A 24213-nucleotide genomic window follows, 5' to 3' on the forward strand; every position below is an offset into this window, starting at 1 on the left:
TGATAGTCATTAGTAGGCTAATCTAAACCAGGAATATAAACTGCTGTAGGAAGTTGCATTTTACACTACTTGAGGAATAAGGAAAGCTTATGACCAGTTTGCTGTCTTTTATTTAGCAATTTTCATCTAAAGTTTTGTCTCTTGATAGATTTCCTTTAAAACAGCAGACTTGCAGCTTGTTTAAATTGTGGTACCTTCACTGAGGCATGACACATAATCAAGGCATGACAGCTTATCCTGCATGAGGCTTGCTCCGGAGATTCATTACAGCTGTAGCACCTAGAATTGCCAGCCTCTTTATTTCCATCATTAAGCAAGGATCGTGCTAAACCATCACCCTGCTCTCAGTAATGCTGTGTTCAAACCTTGGCAAGATCAGTGAGCCAAACATCTATGTTTGTAGCCCTGAAGAAGGGAAATAGTGACGTTATTGCTCACTATAGTTTCCCTATAAAGTTTAAATATTCAATGCTAATTTTAAGAAACTGAAAGATGACATCTTTATTGCTAGAGTCGCCCAATACTGATTTTTATTTTTTTTTTCCCCATTTATTTCCAGCTTACTGAGACAGGTTCAGGTATCAACTGCTTGGACTCCATGTGCTGCTTCTCAGATGGGGAAACAGCATGCACATCTCTTAGAAGAATGCTGGAACGACTAATGGGAAGATGTAGCCCTACCCGGGTCAACAGGTGTGGAATTTCTCTCAATAGCCTTTGCTGCAGGCGATTCTCCTATAAACTGGAACCCGATGAGCCTGCAGCTATAGATGTCTAGTAAACCAACTGCAGGTTTTACTTATTTAATAGGAAATGCAACTCTTTATTGTACTTTTTTTTCATCCTAAAAAATAGTTTCTTGTTTCTTTTTGAGTGCTTTCTTTCGGGATGGTGGGGGGGAAATGGTTTTCAAAAGATTTCCATTATAACGGTTAGTTTGGCTTAGTACATGATCTTACGATCTTGTGTTGTATCTATAGTAATTTTTCTTGATTTGTACATTCTTCTGTTTAGAAAAAAATCAAGCCTCAATGCTGTGCTTGTTCTCCTGGTTTATCTTTTTATTTTTTTTCCTTCACAAATCAGGAGTTCTTTGTAAAATCAAATGCTCAAAAGCCTTTTCCCTTTGGTTCTTGATGTACAACCTCCAAATATTTACCTTGGAGCTTGGATTACTTCTGAAGATATACACAAGGCTCACACCCCCCGCCCTTAAATGGAACTTCATTGTTAGAAGGAGAGTCTTTAAATCTTTCAGCCATTAATTGATATGGAAATTAAATATTTTTGTAGTAAGACTTTTATAATCTATTTCTAAAATCTAAGTAATTGACAGAACAAGAGCCTTCAGGTTCTAAGAATTTTAAGCATTTTCTTCAATACTAGAAGTACGTTGTCAAAATCATGTGTGCCATTTGAAAGTATGTGCTAAATAAACCTTTTCCTTCTGAAACCATATGTGTGAAACAAACCTCAATGAGTTAAAAGCATGTTAGAGTAACGAGAAATATTTCAAAGGAGTCATACTGCTCTCGCAGCAGCCATAACTGTGATAAAAGCTCTTACTAATCTGCTAATGTGCCATCCTAGCACTTCCAGATAAAGAGGGCTAGCTAACAAACATGGAAATATTTGGGGGTAGAAGTAAAAATAGTCCTTTGTACATCGTAATCTCTCAGCCCCAGAATGATATCATAGTCCTTCATAAGTCAAAAGTCAAATCTAAAGTTTCACTTCACAGATTTTCGAGGGAAATCATTTGGTATCTGAACAGTTTGGTACCCTTTTAGTTAATGGTTGGGGTATCATTTATTCCCGATAAAATCTTGTGTGAGTGACTTTCATTGACACACTTTGTCAGTTCTGAATTTTTCCTTTAGATATTGGCTTGCTATGAAGTACATCTCTGTTTTGAGACTTCTGTTAAACACAGTGTCTGTAGTTTCCGTCATTCTCTCTCCACTGGCTTGCTTATGAAATTTATTCAACATTTCCACAAATCTGGGATGTGATTATGCAAGATATTTCATTCCATATGAAAAAAAAAAAAGGAGCTGTTATGATCAAATACATTTTAATCAAAACTCTTGCTGTAAAGAAAGTGGGCATGATGTGTAAAATAAACTGTTTAATATAATTTTTAATCTACAAGGTGAGCATTTAATTGGTCTAAAAATCAATAATTTGGTAGTGGTTGCTTTAAGGATTTTTTCCACTTGTTCTCTGTAAAAGTGCTTTGCAAATGATGATCTTGGCTGCTTTTTCATTTTATTGTTATCTAATAAGTGTAGCTTTTTAGTTAAGGTTTGCTTTAGTAACACAGTCATATAAGGTAGGTATTCTATGATTTATTTCTTCTATGTATTTACATTTTTACTGTTTCATTTTACACTCATCTTGATTTTCTTTAGGAACTTAAAAATATTTATTGAAGATAAAAATCATATTTGACAGAATATGAAGCACTTTTTGCTTTTTCTCAGGTTTCTTGTCTGTTTACTTGCAGTTATCCCTGAAAGTTGCATCTAGCTGAATAACCTTAGAGTTGCTACATTGGTGTTAACATGTTAAATGAATATGCAAAGCTATCTTGGTACTATGCTAAGGGCTTGAGGTTCTGTTGGTTTTGCTTCTGCCTCTAGTTGAAATTACACCTAATCTCATCCTCTGGTTTCACTTAACTATATGTACAGTAGAACTAGAAAGAAGACAATATATTTGGTTGTAGAGTTACTGCTTTTGATGTCTTCAGATGGTCACTATTTACATTTAAAACCTAGCCTAAAACTAAAGGGATTAAAGGAAATTATCTACTTTATTACCCACACTTTCAGCTGAATATGTGAAAGTTTGTTTTAGTAATGTACTAATTGCTTAAATCACGAATCAGTTACAAGTTGTGAAAAGCTGAATGATCATTTAAAAAACCTGGACGTTTAAAAATGCCTATAAAATTTAGCCTTTGGTCCTAAGATTGATCTGCTTTGATTTTTCGCTAGTAGTTGGTATCAGCAGAAGATCAGTGTCAAGCAGAATGCTTTTTGTGCTGGTTCTGTCCAAAACAGCATCTTATTCAACAAGAGGTAGCTGCAAAATTCACTGAATGCATTGATACCTATGAATACATGGTGTGTAAGAGCATGTACAGAGAGGACTGCTATTTAGATAATAATGTAGATAGCTCATGTTGTATTTTCTGTGTGCTCCTGATGTTCTGTCAAATATGATAAGTGAACATGAAGTCACATATCGTATCAAATTTTTGGTGGAAACTTTGATTCATCAAAGTTGTACAAATGCTTGGAGTAGAGGGCCACAGGAACGTAGTCTCTTGTAGTTTCTTTACTCTTCTTTAAGTGGATTCAAGAAGTATTTTCCATAGTTTCATTCACCAACTAGAATATAAAATGTGTATCATAGTGTGGTAAAATGCATATCTGTGTCTCTGTTCCATTAAATTGTCTGTCAACTTGTCAGTCACTAAAATACTGAGAATGCTGGATCACATGCACTTGCTTGTTAAGGCACCACATATAAAAGTTCTAAAGAAACAGCAGATGTCTGACAGGTGAATTTGGAGGATAAAGTCTTTATGATTGCATTTCCTGCCTTCCTACCATTTTTTTTTGGCTATTTTTTCACATATACAGTCCAACAGTATTGCACATAAATAGTTCAGCCAAGAGCAATGGTCTGTATACGGTAGAAATGGCTTATCTTTAAGAGAAGTATTTCTAGATCACACCCACATCAAAAGCTCCGATATCTTCAATACTTCTCCTCTTGCTTAAATTTATAGCTTAAGTCTATAGCTTAAATTTAACAGTAAGCTCTGAATGAAGTTCCTGGCTGGAGGTGGAATGGATTTCACCCAACTGAAGCTATAGACAGCACAGGGCTTAGCATTACAGCACCCCTATACTGGGATGCCCATTAGCTGAGCATACTCTAAGGCTCTACTAAAATGATGTTATGCTAAAATTAAATTGTAGCATTCAGCATTCCTTAAATTATACACACAAAAAGCAGTTTCCTGAGGCACAATATTAAAACTTCAATTGTCAAACTAGATCTTTAAGCCCGTTTATTTATAGCAGTGTAGATGTGTGTAGTTGTAAGCAAACTTTACCTTTCTGGCAAGCATAGACTCATAAATACATAGTTGGCACTGGTAATTGCAGTGTAATTTCAAGAGTTAGAATGAATTGCAGGTGACTGCACAGAATTAATTAATGAATTTTTTTCAGGAGTTACACTTGCCTAATCTTACAATTTTTTCTTGCTTTCATAGACTCTGCTCCTCACCTCTAAATTATAGGTTCCCAGTCAGCCAAACTTTTCTTTTATTGTTACTTTAGATCATGGAGTTCATCGGATCCCTTCTATGCCAACGACAGAAGCTTCTTGACTCTCTCCACAATGGACTCACCCACTTGTTAACAGGGACCTTTCTAAATGCCTTGTGGAAGCCACTGGTGCTCACAAACCCATAGCAGGTCTTGAAGTGAGTTCAGTGCTCTAGCCCTGCCCCAGGAAAGACTAGCATGACCTGAGCTTCTGAATGCAAACTGTAGTTTGTCTTGTGGCCTAGCATAATGCTCATCTGGACAATAACTGCTTCCAATAATTTTTCTAATCCTACCCCCAAGTTGCTAAATATTTTTTAATAAGGAATGCTTTTACCTCTGGCCATTTAATCTCTTTTGTTACCATTAACAGACACGTAACAGGTACAATTAACCCATTGGAATCCTGCATTCGATACTTCAAATGTCACTATAGCTCAGTGGCAAAATCTTTCTCCTCCCAGTGATCCGGGTGACCTAATAGAATTGAATATACACGGTGAAAATACAGTTAGCTACATTATTCATGATAATTTTTCACATAAATTCATTTGGGGCTGGCTTTCACAGTTTCTATCTTAGTAGTCTGTGGATCAGTCTTTTTTTTTTTGCCATGGACAGTTGTTATATTCTGTAAGGAATCAGTTTAGTAATTTTTGTGAGTGAAATGCAGTTCAAATATTTATGCTGGTTAATGAATGGCTATATATATGTGTGTATATATACACACACACACACACACATATATATATATATATGTATATGTGTGTGTGTGTGTGTATATATATATATAAAAGTTAGGTTCCAGAACAATAATTTGGGTTTTGCAGGGGAAATAGCAGTTCACTGTGCTCTGTAGAGCCCAGTCGCTTTTCTTTACGTCCTGATGTTTTGTTACCGATTATTGATCCTGACATGGGAAAATGGGAAAGAAAAATGTGAAGTTGATTGTGCAGGTGTCTCACTAGCATAAACTCTTTGAATAATTCTTTTAAAGTTGGGGAATTTTTGCATGTTTTATTCTTTCTAATGTATTTATATTTGGTCATGTTGTACTTTGAAGATATAATTAATGCTTAATTATCTTCATATGTCTGAAGGATCTGACATACCAATGGCAATGTTTTGATACCTAAGTATGACAATAAAAACAAGTTGCTCAGGTGCAGCTTTGAATGGTTCATCTTGCAGGTACATCTTTTTTCTTTTTTACCAGTATAAACATGTCCACCTATTTGGGGCTGGGTAGCAGCATTTGTTACTTTATTTTACTAGGATGTCTGAACCTATTACTTGTATTTAGGTGCAGAAGATGAGATGATAGTCTTCTCCACCAGTGAAAACCATAAAGGATTGCCCTAGGTATCCCTCAGCTATAGGCTAATGAACAGTGAAGATGCTGCTATTTCTGGACTGTTGTTTGAGAATCCAGTTTGAGATTAGTCTCTGACATTGAAAACCTGTTTATATTGGAAGAACCTGCCTCTTATTTAAAAAAAAAAAAAAAAAAAAAGTAAAGCCACATATTATCTCTCAGTAGTATATAGTATATATAGAGCCCAGACTGTAAATAGCACCTGTAATTACCTTTTAAATCCAGATACAGGAAGGCGTAGGATTTGCACCAAATGGTAGCAACTGCTCTCCACAAGTTTCAGATACTGTTATGTGTGGCCTTGCATGCATATTACAGGGCAAAGGCATTTTTTCCCCTCGCGGTTCAAAGACTCTGAGCCTGCTGATGTGACCCTCGGGGGAAGCCTGGGCTCTTACCCAAGAGGTTTGTCCCCTTGTGGCCACGTTGCAGATGCTGCTGAGTTCAGTGAGCTGAAGGGAGAGACTTCAATGTGTAATATGAGTTTTTTCTTTCACTGGCATAGACAAAAATGAATTCACAAATTGATTGAAGAAGCACTTAATTAATAATGAAAGAAAAGAAACTATCAAAATGTGGCAAACTTTAAGTTTAAATTCCATGTTCGTAGTTGCAAGCTCACAGTGCAGCTTAAGCATGGACATTCACGTTGTATGCTGCGTGCCCACATTGAGGGTCCCAATCACCTTAAGAAATCAGTGTCTGAAGATTGAGTACTGCATGTAATAGATATTAATATATGTCACTTAATGACTACGTATGCTTTTTGAAACCTGGTTCAAGATCTAGTTACCATGTGGAGATGCAATAAACTGGCTGTCGTCTTCCCCATTTCCCAAGAAGACCTTTATCTACATATATCAACATAAAGGAATGCACCAGGACTTTACCTTTAATTTTTTTTATTATATTATAATCCTGTATTTGCTCAAATAGTGGTCTCTTCCTGAGGCATTCTTTATCCTGTCATGGCTATCTAAGAAATAAGGAATTTTGGTTTTCTTCAATATTCTAATCAGATATCTGCTGTTTAGCTGTGTCTCTTATTTCTAAACCACAGTGTTCCGCTTTTCAGGAGTGTTTGTTTGTCCACGTCAGCCATAATGTCCCCATCACCCCGTCAGTTCGTGTGGCCATATATCTGTGTGGTTAGTACATCATTTGGTGAGATCTAAGCAGTAAATTACAGGTAGAAAAGGGCTGAGTCTTTGACTCAGATACAGCCCCGCTCCAAGCATTTATATTGATTCAGTTCTCTACATGCATGTATTTTGGCTTTTGCCATACAAATGTCGACTACATTTGTGCCAAAGAAGCACTAGAAGTCCTATATTTGAAGAATAATTTACATTCATTATGTGTTTCTTTAAAACCTTCCATCTCCTCTTCTTCCTTTCCCCCCTGCTTTCCCTTTTCCCAGTGTTTGTAAGGTTACCGAAGAAACATGCATTTAAACAGTTCAGGAAGAGCCTAAGAGTGCACCTGTCTGCAAAGGTATACTTTTCTATTTGCAGTAAATCTAAATCAGTAATTTCTCGTTTAATAGCCCTGTAGCATTGGTTTGCATAAGATCAGATATTTGAGCTGCGGACGAGAAGAGTGACTGTGGTTTGCTAATGTCACAAATCATTTAAAACAGCTTCTTTCCTCAAGGAAGGAAACCTGTGTACTTTGCTAAAGTGACTGAGCCGTTCACTATACATGGGGTGCGGGATAGGGTTCTACACAAAGAAGGCAAAATATACCTGATTTAGCTTAACAGTAGCACCAGTCTTTTTGATTTAGAGTGAATGGGTGAGGCAGAAATTGCCACACAGAGGAAATGTTTAGGATTCCCTCTTAGCCTTCGAGGGTGTGGAGGAGCCCAAGACGCGTTTCCCATACGGCGGAAAAGGCCTCCACAGACATCCTTGGTTTCCCAACGCAAGGATGGCGTTTAGTCAGCCTTAACTACGCAGTGACTTTGAGACAGAACCTTCTCCCCAGCCACCCTCGGAAGAGGATTAAATCCTCAGCTGATCTTAGCTCCTGTTTTATGGCGTTGATACTCATTGCTGAGAAAAACCATAGTTTCGTTTGCCAAATGCATGCTTTTTTTAAGGTGCAGAGGAAAAGATGAAAATCAGGTGGGAAAATGTTCTGAATTGTTTCATAAGCCAAAATGTATATATTCTGCTTAAAAAATATCCTGTCTATTTTTAAAAAATTATAAAGGTGAGGGGGGCATCTCCTCCGATGCAAAAGGAAGGAATGCTGAAAACTTGGTATTACATTTTCGGGGTGATTTATTGGGATTTTTTTTTTTTTTTTTGTGCAAAAGGTTATTTGAGAAAAAAAATGCAGCCTAGAATGCATATTAGGCAATTATAATTTCTTATGGAATACATTTGGTAATACTTTCAAGGAGGTGATTTTTTTTAAAGATAGAGTAACTTCTATTTTGGAAAAAATCTCATTTTCTAGTGCTAGAAATGTCTCAAAGCTGTTGAATCAGTAGCCTATGTTACTTTTAATCGTTTTAGCTGGCACTTTCTATACTTCTAAATGACCCAACAATATTGGTGAAATTCAGTATTCAAAAGTGCTTAACCCAGTTGCTTCTGAACCAGTTATCTTGAGAATGTCGTGGGGCTGCTGCCGAATACGCAGTAGCTCTGTGACCTTGTTAAGTTGCAATTACTGCCACGTACTTTTACAGTCTTTAACGGTTTGAGTTACATTCCTAGAGTTGGGCGAACCGTTCGTCATGGAAACAGACTGGTTTTTAGGCTTTTTTATTTTCCTGTTCCTCAGTTATTTCCTAGTTAGGATTTTCTTTTTGCAGAAACTTCATTCTTTGCAAAACCTTTAGCCTTTTTATTTTTCCGCAGATTTTTTTATAGTTGGTGGGTTTGCTGCTTTGCTTCTGTTGTTTCCTCTCGCTGTCATGACTGGTCTGGTTTCTGCTCCCGGTTTCAATGACCCCCATTTATAAACAGGAGGAAAGATGGGATGCTCGCGGCTGTATCAACCCTTGCCATTGATTGTCTTAGAAGCACATTTGCACCTGTATTTGCCAAAGCTGCTGCTTTCCACAGATTTTTCCTTCAGCTAAGTCCTGCTCCTGGAGACGTCAGAATAACTCAGCAGAGAGACCTCTGTGCTGCCCAAAGCTTCCGTGGCTTTCGTTGAAATGAATGAATGTTGTCATCACTCTGGAGTAGTCGCCTTGCTCTAGCTGCTGCCGCGCTGTGATCCTGTTTTGCAATAAGTATATACAGTTGTCATCACTGTGGATCCAAGTTTGTGTTGTTTCCAGTATGTATAAATGCATGTACCTGAACACAACCTGAGGGGCCACGGGCACGAGACCTGTGTGTAACAGGAAACGTTACGGGGGAGTCGCGCTATGAACAACAAAGCAGTTAATGCATAAAGTGTGACTTGCCTGAAAACCCCTGGAATGCACCTAAATGTGTAGTGACTTCATATTATTTTGTTTCTCAACAGTTTTAAAGAGAGTTACTTTATATGCATCGTCAGATTCCAGTCCTTCATACCTTTCTTGCATTGCCAAAGGATGAAAGATAAGCTATGGGGCATATAGTTCAGAAAGGGAAAACCACTTAAAAATCAGACCTTCTTTCATGTATAACTAAGATGTTATTACTACACCAAATACTGTATTTTTAGATTTCCCAATTATGGGCACATGAGAGTTTTTCAGTTCTTTTGTACATTTAAAAATAAATCATCTAGATTTCACTGAAATATGATCAAATTCTGCTTGCTCTTACTAAAGAGAAAACTTGACTGATAGCTGTGCAAGAAACGGTGGATGGTACCTTTTTAGTGATGTTGAGCAAACTCCTGGACTTTAGGCAAATAAGGGGCATTGACAACTGGAAACTGTAGCAATAATTAGTAGGAAGACTTTTGGACCTCTGACACTGTGGCTGCCTCTTGTTCTTTTTAGGCTTTCTGATGGCGAGTCGGTCTGCTTGCTCCTTGTACAGCTCTGTCAGTAAATGATGTTTTAAAAACCAGTTTATGGAAATTATATTTATTAAATAAAACTTCCACTTCTAGCTGAGTCATTGTTTTAATTATGTAATTAGCTGCAACACCTGAACATGCTGGTGCTCTTTAATACTCAAAACATGAGTATTCTGGTTTTCTTCACAACAGCTGCTGCATTACTGAAGTTAGTGAAGTAGAATTGTACACTCATGGTTGGAAAAGTCCCTGTAAGATCAAGTCCAAGTGTAAACCCATCACCACACTACCTGCTAAACCATGTTCCTGCCTCCTCTACCCCTTTCTTCAACACTGCCGAGGATGGTGACACTACCACTTCCCTGGGCAGCCTGTCCCAATGGTCGTCTACTTGTAGAGATTTTTTTTTAATAATATCCTGAACCTCTCCTGGTGCAACTTGAGGCCATTTCCTCTTGTCCTATTAGTAGTTATTCTGGAGAAGAGCTTGACACCTGTGTCACTATGCTCGGAGGTAGCTGTAGGGCTTGACAAGGTCTCCTCCACTCTAAATAATCCAGACCCCCCCCCTCTGAGGTTCCTCGTAAGCTCTGTGCTCCAGCCCTTCACCAGCTTTGTTGTCCTTTTTTGGACACGCACCAGCACCTCCATGTCCTTCTTGTAGTGAGCAGCCCAAAACTGATCCCAGTATTCAACGTGCAGCCTCACCAGCGCCAAGTACTGGGGAACAACCAGTTCTCCTGTCCAGCACAAGCTGGGAGGCCTTTGGCCTTATTGGCGACCTGGGCACGCTGCGGCTCGTGGTCAGTTGCCTGTCGACCACCACCCGGATCCTTTGCTGCCACGCAGCTCTGCAGCCGCTCTGGCCCAGGCCTGTAGCTCTGCACGGGGGGTGTTTTGACCAACGTGCAGGACCCAACACTCGGCCTTGTTGAAACTCATGCAGTTGGTCTCAGCCCATCGATCCAGCCTGTCTAGAGCCCTCTGTGAAGCTTTCCCACCCTCAAGCAGATCTCCTTTGCCTCCCAGTGTGCTGTCATCTGCAAATTTGCTGAAGGCGCACTCAATCCCCTCATCTAGATCATTGATAACGACAGTCTTTAAGAGGACCAGCCCCAACATTGCCCATGGGAAACACCACTCATGACCAGCCACCAGCTGGCTTTAATTCCATTTACCACTGCTCTCTGGGCTGGGTCATCCAAGGAGTTCTTTATCTTGCAATGAGTACCCCTGTCTAAGCCATGAGCTGCCAGCTTCCCCAGGAGAATGTGGTGGGAAGAGATTATTATTATTTTCACTTTGCACGCTAAAGGTGATTTCCATTCATAGACAATCATCATTTGCATCCATGTGCTTATTTCTTTCTGCAAGTGGAGGGGGCATGAGAGCAAGTAATAGGCTGGTAAATGCAGACATGAGTGCAGAGGGCGGCCGCCTTGAGGTGGAGGGGAGCCCACACGGCAGAGATGAGCGCACAGCTGTGTGTGTACAACACACACACACACACACACACACACACACACACACTTTATACATATAAAATGTAGTGTGTGTGTGTGTGTAGAGTAAGTAGTCACTCACTTGCTAACTATGAAGCAATGTGTATACACTCTATATATATATATATACACACACACACACACACACACACACACACGAGCTGGCAAGAGAGGGATGCATGTGTGCAAACAGCACACACTTTTATATATAATGTGTGTATAGCAAGTACTTAGTCACTCGCTAACTATAAAGAAGCAATGTGTATACTATATATATATATATATATATGATCTATACACACACATATGCAAAGGCAAGAGGAAGGTGTGTGTAATCAATACATACACTTTATATGTAGTGTGTAGTAAGTACCTAGTCTCTCGTTCACTTTCTAACTATAAAGAGGCAATGTGTATACACTACACACACACACACACACACACACACACACACACACACACACACACACACACACACACACACACACACACACACACACACTATGCCTATATACATGCACACATCTGTATAACATATTATACATGCTGAGGGCGTTTGAGGACAACAGCAGGAAATAACCCTCCGAAACATGGCTGCTAAGCTGCTCTGCTTCCACGATCCCCACTTGATGAAATGCATTTCACCCCACTAGGTGAAATGCAGGGAGCAAAACCTCCCTACACGTGCTTGTGCAGCCGCCTTCGGGTGCTCCTGCTGGACCCCGCAGCTCCGTGTCACCGCACCGGCCTCCTCCCGGGACCCTGCCCTACTCCCACTGCAGCAGCTGCTTCATGGCGCACGCACCGTGCAGCTCAGACGAGTGAATCCTAGACTCAGCCTGCTTGCAGCGGCCCCACCGGCTTAAGAGGGGCGCGGGGAAGGGTTACAGTCAAACAAACTCTACAGAGACTCCTGGCACCATTTTTAAAACAGAGTGTGAATGACACGTTTATTAAATGCATCCTTTAAAAAAAAAAAAAAATCTATCTTAAATAAGGATTTCTCCGTATGGATTTCATTGTAAAACAGTCGTGAAGCATTCATAAATTAATTTTTATTTTCTTTATTGATGAACCTGTTAATGAAGTGTGAGGTAGGGCAGTCTCCAGGCAGCCCTCTCTGGGCCCGGGCCCCGGTGGGGCATCATTCAGCGCCCAGGGGCCCGGCCGCAGCAGCAGAGCTGGGGCAGGTTTTGTACCTTGCACGTCTGGCAGCAGCAACAGGCGAGATCAGCGCTTTGATGCTTCGTCCCCCCCAGCCAGGGCTTGCCCCTAGAGCGCGTGTTTTCAACAGCAGATGAATATTCCGTACTATTTCCTTCCCCCTCCTCCAAGGGACAGCGGAGAAAGGAGCCCTACAAAGCAGACTGAAACAACGCATGAGAAGCCTTGGTCGTGGCAATTTCACTGGAGCTTTATTGCCTCTGGTGGTAAGGAGAGGGCTTGTAGGAAGTTACAGTGGAACTTACAGAGATATGTAAATGATTTTCCTTCTTTTTTACTAAATATAATCTTCAGTTTAAGTGTTTTATATCAGGGCACTTCTAATTTTGTACATCTGCAATGTATAAAAGGAAACAGGTCACAAACTTCAGGTGTTCACTTGGTTTTTGTTTTGTTTTTCCTTCTCCTGACATTTGGCAAGATTAACCGATCCATTGCGGGGAGATCATCGAATTGAGGACGAGAGCAGTTATGAATTAAAGCAATCCACATAAGCAACTGCCTGCATTGAAAGAGAAACAGAACACCCACACTAATATATAAGGGAAAAAAAAAAAAAAAGAAACACATGGCCACATCTGAGCACTTTTCAATACAAAATATTCCCTGTAACAGGCATTTTGTCCTTAGAACACCCTGTTACGTCATTGTTTGTTTCATCTTCAGTTATTCATTTTGAAAAAACGTTTAAGATTCCAGCATAGCACAAATAATCCTTTCCTGCAACATAATTAGTCAAAGTTTTATGTCCTTTTTTTTTTATAATTACACAGTAATTATAAGCGTATAGTACCAAACTGATGACAACACTATTCTGTTGAAAAGACCTTGCATTCAAAAGGAATATTCTTCAAACACCCCGGCATTCTGCCACTAACCAAGATCAGACTTTTGGAGGGATGAGTCTGCACTGGGATAAAAAGCTAGTTAGTTCTCATCTCAAAACACAGCATACGCCAACTAATCAATCTGAAACTGTACCAAAACCCTCGAGACAGAAACAGCACACATATATAGAGCATTGTAGAGCTTTCCCCCCCCCCATAATTTCAAATCCCCATTTATATTTACACAAAATTGAGAAAGGAAATACTGAAAGCAGCAAAACACATGTTTTTGGCATAGCCAATTCCAGTAGCTGGAGTTGCGACGCTTCTGTAGAACTGTCTTCTTGAAATAAATGCACCACTGGGTTTTCTTCGAAGGGCACTGATATGATGGGAGCTAACCTCACGGTCAACTTCAAGGCATACAAATACAATTTTTAGCAGTATATAATAGTCACTTTTTTCCCTAAAACACTTGTAGCATCTGCATAAAAGCGTTCTGCTCTTTAGTGCAAGTTCCAATCACTCATTTCAAAAATAATTCTGGCCATGGAGCGGGACTACTTAGAGCATGGACTCAAACCTCTCTGGTTCCTCCTAACTATCGTCTTCCTTTGCTTTTCTCCTCCTTTTCCGTGGAGCTTGGCATTATCCAGAACACTATTTATCTCAAGAAAACAAATCTCTGCAGGAGTAACTAAATGAGGAGTAAAAGAGCACATTTAGCATGAAAGCAGCTCTCCAAGAGCTCTTGTAAGGTTAAAAATAAAGACTCACATCTGATAAAACCTGCTTTGAACCAAAAAAAAACAAACAAACAATTTAGTTACATGCAGTGAGAAGTAGTGGTGGATCAACAAAATAATTTATGCCAACATAGCCAGTGTAGTACTTAATAACCAACCTGTGCTTTTTGGGGAAAGCTTTACTCCTAACTTCTGCATTTGGCAACTACAGTGATATGTCAATGGAAGGAAAGCTCAACAAAATAAGCAATTAAAAAATGGGTGTCATCCACAACAGCAGTACCTATATGTTATAAAGATTTAACTTATGTCTCAGGATAATCACTTCACAACCTCGATTCAGATCAAACTCAAAGCCTTCTTGAATATCAGGGTCATTCGTTTCTTCAAACCTCAGCCACAAAAATTTCATGTCTGGATTTAAAACACTGTATTGTGCAGCAAACATTTAAGACACAAATTCAATCTATTCAAGTTTTAGATTTCCACAGAAATGAAAAACCTTTCCTAGACGGGCAGAGAAGCGTTTCAAAACTGTAATAAAATCTGATTTCTTAGACAAGAGCCGAGGGAATATGCGATTCCATCCATCCCGAGGCACCCAGCTCAGCTCTCTGTGGCTCCCCGAGGGCTGACGCGACCACCGCGCGCGGCTGTTGTCAAGTGCACAGCAGTTGTGTCAAGCACTTCACCTGGCTGCACAGTCAGCTGATGTACAATCCAACATATTCACCTCAGCCAGACCATTCCGACAGGCACCTGGATACCCCGCTACGAACAATCTTGGGTTCTGTTGGTTGTTTCTATCAGATACTCGCTCACTTAGACAATACCTGCACTTTTCCGGAAAAGAAAAAAAAAAATATCGGACCCAGTACACTTAAATATATCACTCTTACAGGAAGTGCTATCAATACAGTCTTTGCAACTAGCCCCAAGTGTATATTTAAGGATTTTTTTTTTTTAAAGTGTTTTTGATGTTGATCTGTATAATTCAGATGCCATACGACAGTTGTCTGATGATAACCAGCATTGTGCTTTATGTGAAACCAGAAACCTCAAAATAATTATAAAGCTTCTAAGACTCATGGGAGATGAAACTAGGGTGGTCCACAAAAAAAAAAAAAGAAAAAAAAGAAAATTCCATGATGAAATCCACAATGTCGGAATTTTAACGGGCAAGAGTGGTCCAGACTAGAAGAAAAGCCCAAACCACCAGTAGAAGAATGAAATATGATATGGTCCAAGATGTATCCTTAAAGGTTTGTCTCAACCCTCAGCCATATTGTGAGGATTGATCTTCAGTTCAGTCCAGCCAGCAGAAATTGACTGTGCAATTTTCCATTTCATGTATTTGTACAGACTATGTACACTCTAGAAAGGTCCTTTAGTGCTACACTGTCGTACTTTTTGTCCCAGCAATTTGAGGGCGTGCAAATTCCACAAAGTCATCGATAAGAACTGGCCATGCCCCTGAAAGAAAGACACAAAGCAAATAAACGACACCCATGGAGCACAGGAAAACAAGTAAACAAAATATTTATGCTTAAAGACTTCGTATCTAAACAAGTTATTTAGTCACCTGTCTTAACTGGGTAAATTTCGAGCAAAAAAACAACTTTTGATGCGGTGGCTTGAAATTTAAGAGCAGCCTAAAGATTTCTCCTTCTCCTAAACCCAGTTAGGAGACATTGAGGGTTGTATTTCTGACATAAATGCATATAAACGCAATGCTGGTCTGTTGCAATTTCAAAACCAGCAGAATGCACTTCTGTAGATGATGCTGCTGAGGACCAGCACTGCATTGTACTTACCCCTCCACACTCCTTATCGAGAGGCAGTTAGAATGAATACCAAGGTTTTACATATTGAGAACAGTGACACCCAAAGAGGTCACATGAAATTTTAAAATAATGTTATTAAGCAGTTCAGAATAAAAATAATTGGTTAAAACTCCAAAAATAATTGGTTAGAACTCCTTAGACTTTCTAAACTATGCTGACTTATTACGGACAGCAGTCCAGTTCAGTTGATAAGGGGACGTCCATAACTATTAAATAAAGCAGAAGTTCACTTTTCCCCCAACCTGGAGGAACCAAAAGTTTACAGTTTCCTCCACTCCAAGAGATCTGCTGCCAAAAATTGAAGGCAATTAGCCGGTTTTGGCTACAGATGGACTGGAAGAGGAGAGATCGATATAGAAGAGGTTTAGAAGAAACACTTTTTGTGTGATTTGTTTAGCAGTCCCTGTATACTGCCAGCTTCACTTCAGTGTTATTAAATACCTAATATCTTCCCATAAATCAAAACAACCAAATTTAAAAAATGTTCTCAGGTAAGAAATGCAATGACTAGAAGATCCCTAAAAAAATAAACAGAGAAATAAAAAGCATGTAAGATAGGAACAAATTACTTTATTGAAGACGCTATGAAATGTATTGATAGGCAATTTGTGTTTTGAATGACAGATCTCAGGATTTGATTCACAAAGATGCAGTTGGCAGCTAAGAAAAAGGGGGGAAATGAACAGGGCTTTTGGAAAGGGTCAGCATTTCCCTTTCAAATGAGTGGTAATAACACAAATGATGACAACATGCATTAAAGGAGATCTCTGGACTTTACATCATGACTGATATTCTAATAACACCATTAGAGAACTGTGCCAAAGCAGCTACCCAGTGGTAAATGCAAAATAAAACACCAAGAAGTTAATTAAAGAAAATGAAAACATTTACCTTCTTCATCATAGTTAGACATATCATCTGCTATCATTGTACTAAAGTCTAGAAGAAGGTTCCAGGTGTCCTTAGGTATTGATCTTTTATGATGCTCCTGTGTTGGAAGGGTGAAAAGCTTTTATTTAAAATATTTTTTAATATTTAAAATTATACAAACTTAACATTATCTTGGATATATTCATATTACTAAAGCTATTTTCTTGTACACACTATGAACTGTAGCATCTGGGACTCATATCAATCTGCCTCATCTATTCAAAGATGTAAACATATTTATCTTTGACACTTGGAAATTACTGCAGCTCAGTTGATAGGGAGATTTAAACTTACCAACAAAAATTTGTTCCATAAGTCTAGAAATTTAAATCTTCCATTAAGTACTAAATTCCAGTAGGCAATGGCCATTTCTAAATCTGCAAAATTGAAATATGTTACTGTTAGAGATGCACATTTCAAATAAATCATCTCCACAGGTATCTAACACTATGATAAACCACATACTCAAATGGTGAAAAGTTAATCTAGTGCAAATAAACTCTTGGCTCTCCTACAGAGGGAAGTAGCACTACACAAAAACCTTTTAAGTTTTGATACTACCGGTTGGTACAGAGAACTGAAGACTGCCCGTATTAATATTTAGCAGATTTAAAAATCACTAAAATCATCAAATCTCTGCAAACTTATAGTGCTTTATAAACAAACACTACAAAAGTACTGTGCACTTTAACAGACCTATATGATTACTGCATTATTCTTGTGGCACGGAAAAGCCTTAAAACAACTAATTGCAGGAAACTGCAACCTCAAACTCTTTTAAGATGGGGCCAGACATATAAAGCACAAAGACACAACGGCTTAGGAAGGCACTATATATACACACATATATAAATATAAAATCAAGAAATTAAAAACAGATATATTTCTAGGTGGGCACCAGAAAAAGACTGCTTGGGGAAAAAAATATCTTCCTTATTTGATAGCACAGAGCAAAGAACGGATCTAATGCAAAAGTCGCTGCTTTGAGCGGCAGGCCACGAGGCACCGGAGAGGTGAACAGGGTTCGAGATGAGCATCAGCTAAGAGGTATTTGCAAATGATATGCAAATATCACAGGAACGTTGGAGATGTGCATAGGACTGACACGGTAGGACAGAATTATGCAGAGGATATGCATTTCCAGAGCTGTGCCTAATCTTCCAAACACTGAGTAGTTTAGAAACCAATATATATTAAAATCAATTTGCAGGTTCCAACAAGCAGCTATTCAGACACTCCAAATTAAATGCCTTCAGGGCTGACAGAATTACTCTGCTCTATCATAAACACACATTTCTAGGCATGAATTTATTGGCTTTGGGAGAAGCAACAAAAGGGAGTAAGCATTCGGATTTTAAACTTAGTTCTACTTCACTTCCAGATCCACACTGTAAGTCACACAGTACATATAATTGTCTCAGGTCCACGTAGCATATATTTTATTTTATTTCACTGTAAGAGGACAGTCTGCATAAAGAAGCTTTAATATAAATGGGTAGAAAAAGCAAAAGTCAGGTTTCCTGCTCAATCATTTTTACTGAGTCTATTCCACCTGAGATATTCAGTACATTCATTTCTGCACAGGACTATACTATTTCTCTCTATATAATCATGTATCATTATTATTTCCCTTTTACCAAATGACAAGAATTTTTGTAAAAAAGACTACTTCTCGTGTAAAGCTATTTAAAGACTAAAAGTGTTATATAATTCTAGATGCTACAACAATCACCTGAAATAAACCATAATCAGATTGCAAAACTGACTCCACACTGACACTCTGCACCACCTAAGCTCCAGTCTCTCACAGTTCAGTTACTGCTCACATTTTCCTTGGGGTGGAAGCCTCCTTTCCCACTCCCTTCTCCCCTCTGCACCCAAAATAAATTTAAAAAAAAGGCTTTCTACACAAAGTAAGAATCAGCCCATTCATTTATTTGCAGGATTCAGATCAGAATACATGTATGCACACATTTTTTAAGAAGTTTAGCAATGTTCTTAACTTCTTTGAAGACAAAGCTTGCAGTTGAAACCAAACCAAACACATTCACACACACATAAAACAAAAAAGCATCATGCAGAGAGAGGCTGATGAATGACAAACATGCTCAGCTAAGACACAGAGCATTTGCTTATTTCATTATTTTTTCAATATTAAACTTAAAAAATGGTCCTCATACATGAGGCACAGAAGGAAAGCAGAATGCTTTGTGTTTTCATAGTGCGTGACTGTAAAACTGAAGAGTGGCAATCGGATAGATAATCAAACTAAGCTAATTATTTCTATCAAAATCACTTTTTTTTTTCAAAATTGTTTTCTAATAAGCAATTCTTGCACTTCATCTATTATGATAATGAAAAACATCATCAGCAGAAAAAGCTCTGAAACAATGAGAAAAACAAAAACACACACTCACTGAGCCAAGAAAAAAAGCAAAGCTGTAAGTTGGCATGTTTCACCTCTTGGGAAAAAAAAAACAACAGAAATGTGGTGCTTTATGTTATTCCAGTTCTATTTTGCACAGATATTTACCTGCACTTCTGGAGTTGCAAGAGACTCTTTCTACGAGTGTTTTTGCATATTAAGCAGTTTTACAGTATAAATTCATCCTATAAGTGAAAATTCCATCAATCTGTCCATTTCTGCAATTTCTATGTGGTGTGATTACACCTATAATATCTGACCACGACTTATGCTCATTGCATAAAATTGTGCATGCTCTTAATGTGCACTGTAAAATTTGTGTCATCTATTAAAATTGATTAAAATGTCTGCATCATTAGAAAAACTGACATTGACACCACATCTGACTTCGGTATCTACTTTTCACAATAGAGACATGTTTTAGCCTAAGAGTGGTTATTTGAATTTCAGACTTATTTGATCATAGTAATATTTTCACTTACCTCTTTATGTGGACATTTTCCATATTTATTCACAAATGTTAACAAGCAAGAATACATACCTAAACCTTTCTGTCCTGGATTCTTAGCAAAGTTGAAAGTAAACTGATAGAAATCCTTAAATCTTCCTGGCTCTTTTAATTCTTGCTCCATCTTAGGAATCTGGGCCTTTAGTTTTTCTATACTGTCACAACTGTATTTAAAAAAGCAAGTCTGTGTATTAGTCATTTTTCCATAACATACAAGATACAACTGTAAAAACCTTTTGTAACCTTTTTGCGATCAGTACAGCGTGACTATTAAAGCAAAATACAAGTAATGCCCAACTAATCTGCATCCACGCAGCAATATAATTTCTTTGTTGTTATTTCCTCACATTGCTATTTGCATACACTAGCTCATAGACCAGCTTTGCTAATGGAAAGTCTTTTCAGAAATACAGGGCAAAGGTAAGATAGGCATATAACCATAAAGTAAAGAAAATGTAGCTATGTCAACTATAGACCAACATCCACAATAGCTTTAACTACTCAAGTGGCTCTACAGCAGCCCATTGAAATGCTCATGCAATTAAGGGAAGCAGACCTCAAACCCACATCTCCTTTTTGGGTCCCTAAGGATCTACTGCACAGATAGCAGCTGCATTTTTATAGACATAGACAAGTGATGCCAGTCATCTCTGAAAAGTTATTATAGTTTGAAAATACATTCTGAAAGGACAATGTGATTCTGAAATGCCCAAAAGAGGATTGTTTCACTGTGTGTTCCTATTTTTGATATCAGATTACATTGCCAGTGTCTAATATCTACTGCACACTTACCCTAGCTCCGACATTCCATCCATGAATTCCAGCTTTGAAAACTCACACTGTGTAGCAGCTCTGAATTTCCATGCAATGATGAGTACAGTAATGCTGGCTGGATCAAGTGCTAGATCATCACAGAACTGCTGTATACCATCTATACCGATTTTATTTTCGTCTTGAGGATCTTTGAGATATAAAAGCAGTTAGCAAGCAAAACTCAAGATTTTGAAAAATCCAGTATGTCTTCAATAGGAGTTTTACAAGGAAAGCACACATTCACAAGAAGTAATAAAGCAAATATTCTAAAAACAAAATTGAATTAGTCTTTTCAATAGTTAAGCCTAAACACTTGAGTAAATTACTGCAATAAAGCCTCCTATACAATGAAACTTTTATGTTATTTTTGAGAGACAAAAGCATCAAACGTTCTTTTCCTAACAACATCCCTGATACTCTGACTAATTCTAGACAGGGAACAAAGGTCTTTGCCCACCAGCAAACTTAGCTCTTGGTATCTTTGGCAAAGTTGCTGATGTGGGTACCACTACAAACGATATTGCAATACTGACAGGCCCATTACAAGATACACTGATGCAAGCTAATCTCCCCATCAGCTACTACATTGACATTACTTTCATGCATTTTCTGGCATCACCAGCATGCATGTGATTGGACAGGGCAACCTCCAGGAGGAAAGTTACGTTGCCTGATTTCCAATTCCAAGGAATCCAGCCAGTCCTCCTCTTTCCACAAAGGAGTCAACATCTGGTGAGGAAGCGAGATGCTCACATTTCAAACGCATTAACAAAGATACACTAATGCAAGCCAACAAAGACTTCAGGAAAATGGTATTTGGATTATGCACACACATGAAAACCAACACAAAACGCAGCACTTTTTTTAGATGTTTTAAAGTGCTAAAATCTTTTTTTTTTCCCACTGTCTTGAATCCACCTTAATGTTCATAGTAGGATAAAATCAGTTGAGCACTGAAAGTAAAAGAGTTAAAAGACTTTCCGTTCTCTTTGCAACCATCTGAAAAACCAGCAAAGGTTAAGACAATAAAGGAGAGTCCATCCTTAGTATGTGACTTTTAACTCTGTAAGCAACGTGTCTCCCCCAGAAGAACCACCAATGATCCGATCTGCATTAACCACCACACTTAAGTGGCTCTACACAAAACTCCAGTTCCACATCTTGCTTTGCACATTTGTACAAGATCAAGTTTACATAGAACAACTATATGTAATCCTTGGGGAAAAAAAAGTATTTTGACTAATATTATTGGGCATAGAAGAAACAAATTGAAAATATCTGTTGCAATGTCCAAGCAAGCTTAAAAGGTTTAAAATCCATGGTACTCACCTTTGTATCTGTTATATAGCTGTTCTAACTTCTTTCTGTCCAATGATCCTTTTACGCTCTCTCGTATATAAAGTTCAGGATTTTGGAAAAAGTTGTCTGTGGCAACGTCTAACTTCCAGTCATTCTGAGACAGACAACTCACCGCTGTCTTTTCGCTAGATTGCGTGAAGACCATAAACTGACGCACTTTATCCTTCTGCGACGATTTCAACTTGTTCTAGAAAAAAAAGAGATAATTTTATATATATGTATTCATATATTTATTTATTCATTATATTTTATCTATTATAAATATGTATATATTTTACTTCAAAAGAAAAACAAACTTGCATTATCATAGGTAACTATTAATATTTTCTCCACCAGTTACACTTTTTTCTACTATCAGACATTCAAACCGACACTTATTCTCTCACTTTACACAAAAACAGAAACTTTAATTATACATGCAAACAGCTTATTACACATCTGGATACAGTCAAACTGAAGAACCTATTGGTTAGGTAAAAATCATCATAGAAATCAAATATATGGGAACACCTTGCTTTATCTTCAATCATAGAAGTAAAAAAAGGGTATTCCTATCAGATATCTGGAGACATAATTGAAAGCCACAGCAAATTCACATAAGACTGTCCAGGGCACCTTGCTATTTAAACCAGTTTTCCCACTCGTCCAACCCATCCAAAATCCTCATGAAGTGTCTTCAGCCTGAAGTCAGTCTGCAGTGACTGATGCAGAGATTTCCACTCGGCGCGTGCTCAACTCCACCCGTGTGATTTTCGAAACCCGAGAGCTGTGAGCAGACATTGCCACCAGGTGCAGGACCTGAAGCTCAAAAAAAAAGTTTTGCCTAAAATGAAAAGACACATGGGAGGAAGAAAGAGAGGAACTGAAGAGCCAAGGCAAGAACTAGGGAATTTTAGGCCTGATGCTCAGACCAAGAGACATCTACGTCTCCAAGTAACAGACTAAGGTGCAATAAATCACTCTGTTCAGCCATAACCTCTCTCTGGACTACCTGCATTTTTTTTACTGGTCAAATATGAGGTAATTTTTAGTGAAGTCCAAAGCCCTTTATATTTGCTGAGCCTTTCCTCAGAGGTTTGCCAGTGGGGACAAAGCACTCCACACTAAGTAACTGGACAACTCTTTGTAGGCCTGCTACAGGACAGCAAGAGATGAAGTTACTGCTGAGTTTTTATTGTCCTGTTATAGCTCTTATTTCACTACTTAAAAAAAAAAACAACAAATCACTTCAAGCAGGAATAGACTCAAAGCCTTCTGCACTTTTAAGAGCTATTTCTAGAAGCTGAGCTCTAACAGTCTATTATTGTTTTAAATGTGCCATATAGAAGCCACAGCACCGTATAACTTTTAATCCTATATTCATCAGACAACAAGTATCTTATCCTGCAATTATATGTGCTGTAATGCAGTGCAAACTCTTTAAAATACCTCAACTTGAAGCCTAGTAAAAAGGGAAGAAAGAACTATATATACAGATAAAAACCAACAGGAAGGGGAAAAAAAAAAAGAAAGAAAAAAAGAAACTTCCCAAACTTCCCCAAAAGACCTATCGTTGATGTAAAGGGAGAGGAAAAACACAGATCTAGTTTTTGATGACATTTGTGTGTAATTTAATCTACCTTTTGCAATGAGGATATCCTAAGAGACAAAGGTGAACTTGCTTTTGAAGAAGGTTCAAAGTAACTTCACTAAATGAAAAGCCACATTATACAGATTCACAAGACTACAATAATTAAAACGTGTCAATTAATTTCTGCTTTAAAATGAAAATTTATCTCCCCTCAGCATCAAGCCCCGAATTTGATAACTCTGATTCAATAACCTGTCTTTGACAGTGACCGATAATAAAAAGACTTCAGTGAGGGACACAAATCCCTTCTGGCCTCAGGTTGCAACTTCCCAGTCTTTAGGAAATAAAAACTGCTCGAACTGATTTGCCAGCTCCAACTGCATAGTTGTCTTTCCTTGTAATTGCCTACACTCAATTTTTACTCATTTCAGCTTCAAAGATTAACTTTGCACACTGGTCATCACTTGCTGGGTAGCCACTAGCCATAAGGCTAAAGATGTGGGTCCCACTCCATGGAACGATGTCCATGGGGGAAAGCAGTGTCCTTTGTCCCACGCCACTTGCACTGGCAGAGCCAGGGCTCCTGCCAACACGCTCGCTCCAGCATTATACACAGCCACCAGCTAGACAAGCAGCACATGAAATGTTTGAAGAACCCCAAATTCCTCCTGCCCCCTCAAAATGTATCCACAGAGCTACTGCTCGAGAGCGAAGCCTGCTTTTCACCTTTCACTTTGCCCCCTTCCAGCCATGGCATGGCATGTGATGG

General features: G+C 38.5%; 2 protein-coding genes across 7 annotated transcripts in view; one reads left to right on the forward strand and one right to left on the reverse strand.

The window, feature by feature from the left end:
* Window positions 1-9743, forward strand: part of ATP11B (ATPase phospholipid transporting 11B (putative)) — a 55870-nt gene extending 46127 nt beyond the window's left edge. For 2 of the 6 annotated variants that reach the window (XM_026045195.1, XM_026045197.1), the window contains 2 exons: window positions 560-693; window positions 4359-4888. In XM_026045195.1, the coding sequence (XP_025900980.1) occupies window positions 560-693; window positions 4359-4440 (216 nt within the window). In that variant the 3' untranslated portion in view covers window positions 4441-4888. Of the gene's footprint in view, window positions 1-559; window positions 1974-4358; window positions 4889-7141; window positions 7216-8699 lie in introns of those variants that run through there. The other 4 variants (XM_026045194.1, XM_026045196.1, XM_026045199.1 and 1 more) reach the window with 3 other exon arrangements.
* Window positions 9744-12982: 3239 nt separating this feature from the next.
* Window positions 12983-22056, reverse strand: DCUN1D1 (defective in cullin neddylation 1 domain containing 1). Its single transcript, XM_026045288.1, has 6 exons — window positions 21845-22056; window positions 20495-20663; window positions 19736-19866; window positions 17064-17146; window positions 16731-16827; window positions 12983-15468 (listed from the first exon to the last, which is right to left on the reverse strand). Exons 1-6 carry the CDS (start codon window positions 22017-22019, stop codon window positions 15389-15391), a joined length of 735 nt encoding a protein of 244 aa, XP_025901073.1. The 5' UTR covers window positions 22020-22056; the 3' UTR covers window positions 12983-15388.
* Window positions 22057-24213: the final 2157 nt, after the last annotated feature.

The sequence above is a fragment of the Nothoprocta perdicaria genome, unplaced genomic scaffold, assembly GCF_003342845.1.
Source record: "Nothoprocta perdicaria isolate Ctin4 unplaced genomic scaffold, notPer1 scaffold_4, whole genome shotgun sequence".
Classification (NCBI taxonomy): Eukaryota; Metazoa; Chordata; class Aves; order Tinamiformes; family Tinamidae; genus Nothoprocta; species Nothoprocta perdicaria.

Bases quoted from the DNA above. Each gene is read 5' to 3' on its own strand.
- DCUN1D1 (XM_026045288.1), bottom strand. From the start codon at position 22,019: ATGGTCTTCACGCAATCTAGCGAAAAGACAGCGGTGAGTTGTCTGTCT. The intron at 20,664-21,844 runs GTGAGTACCATG...TATATCTCAAAG, and splicing joins GCTATATAACAGATACAAAG to ATCCTCAAGACGAAAATAAA. The intron at 17,147-19,735 runs GTATGTATTCTT...TCAATTTTGCAG, and splicing joins TCCAGGACAGAAAGGTTTAG to ATTTAGAAATGGCCATTGCC.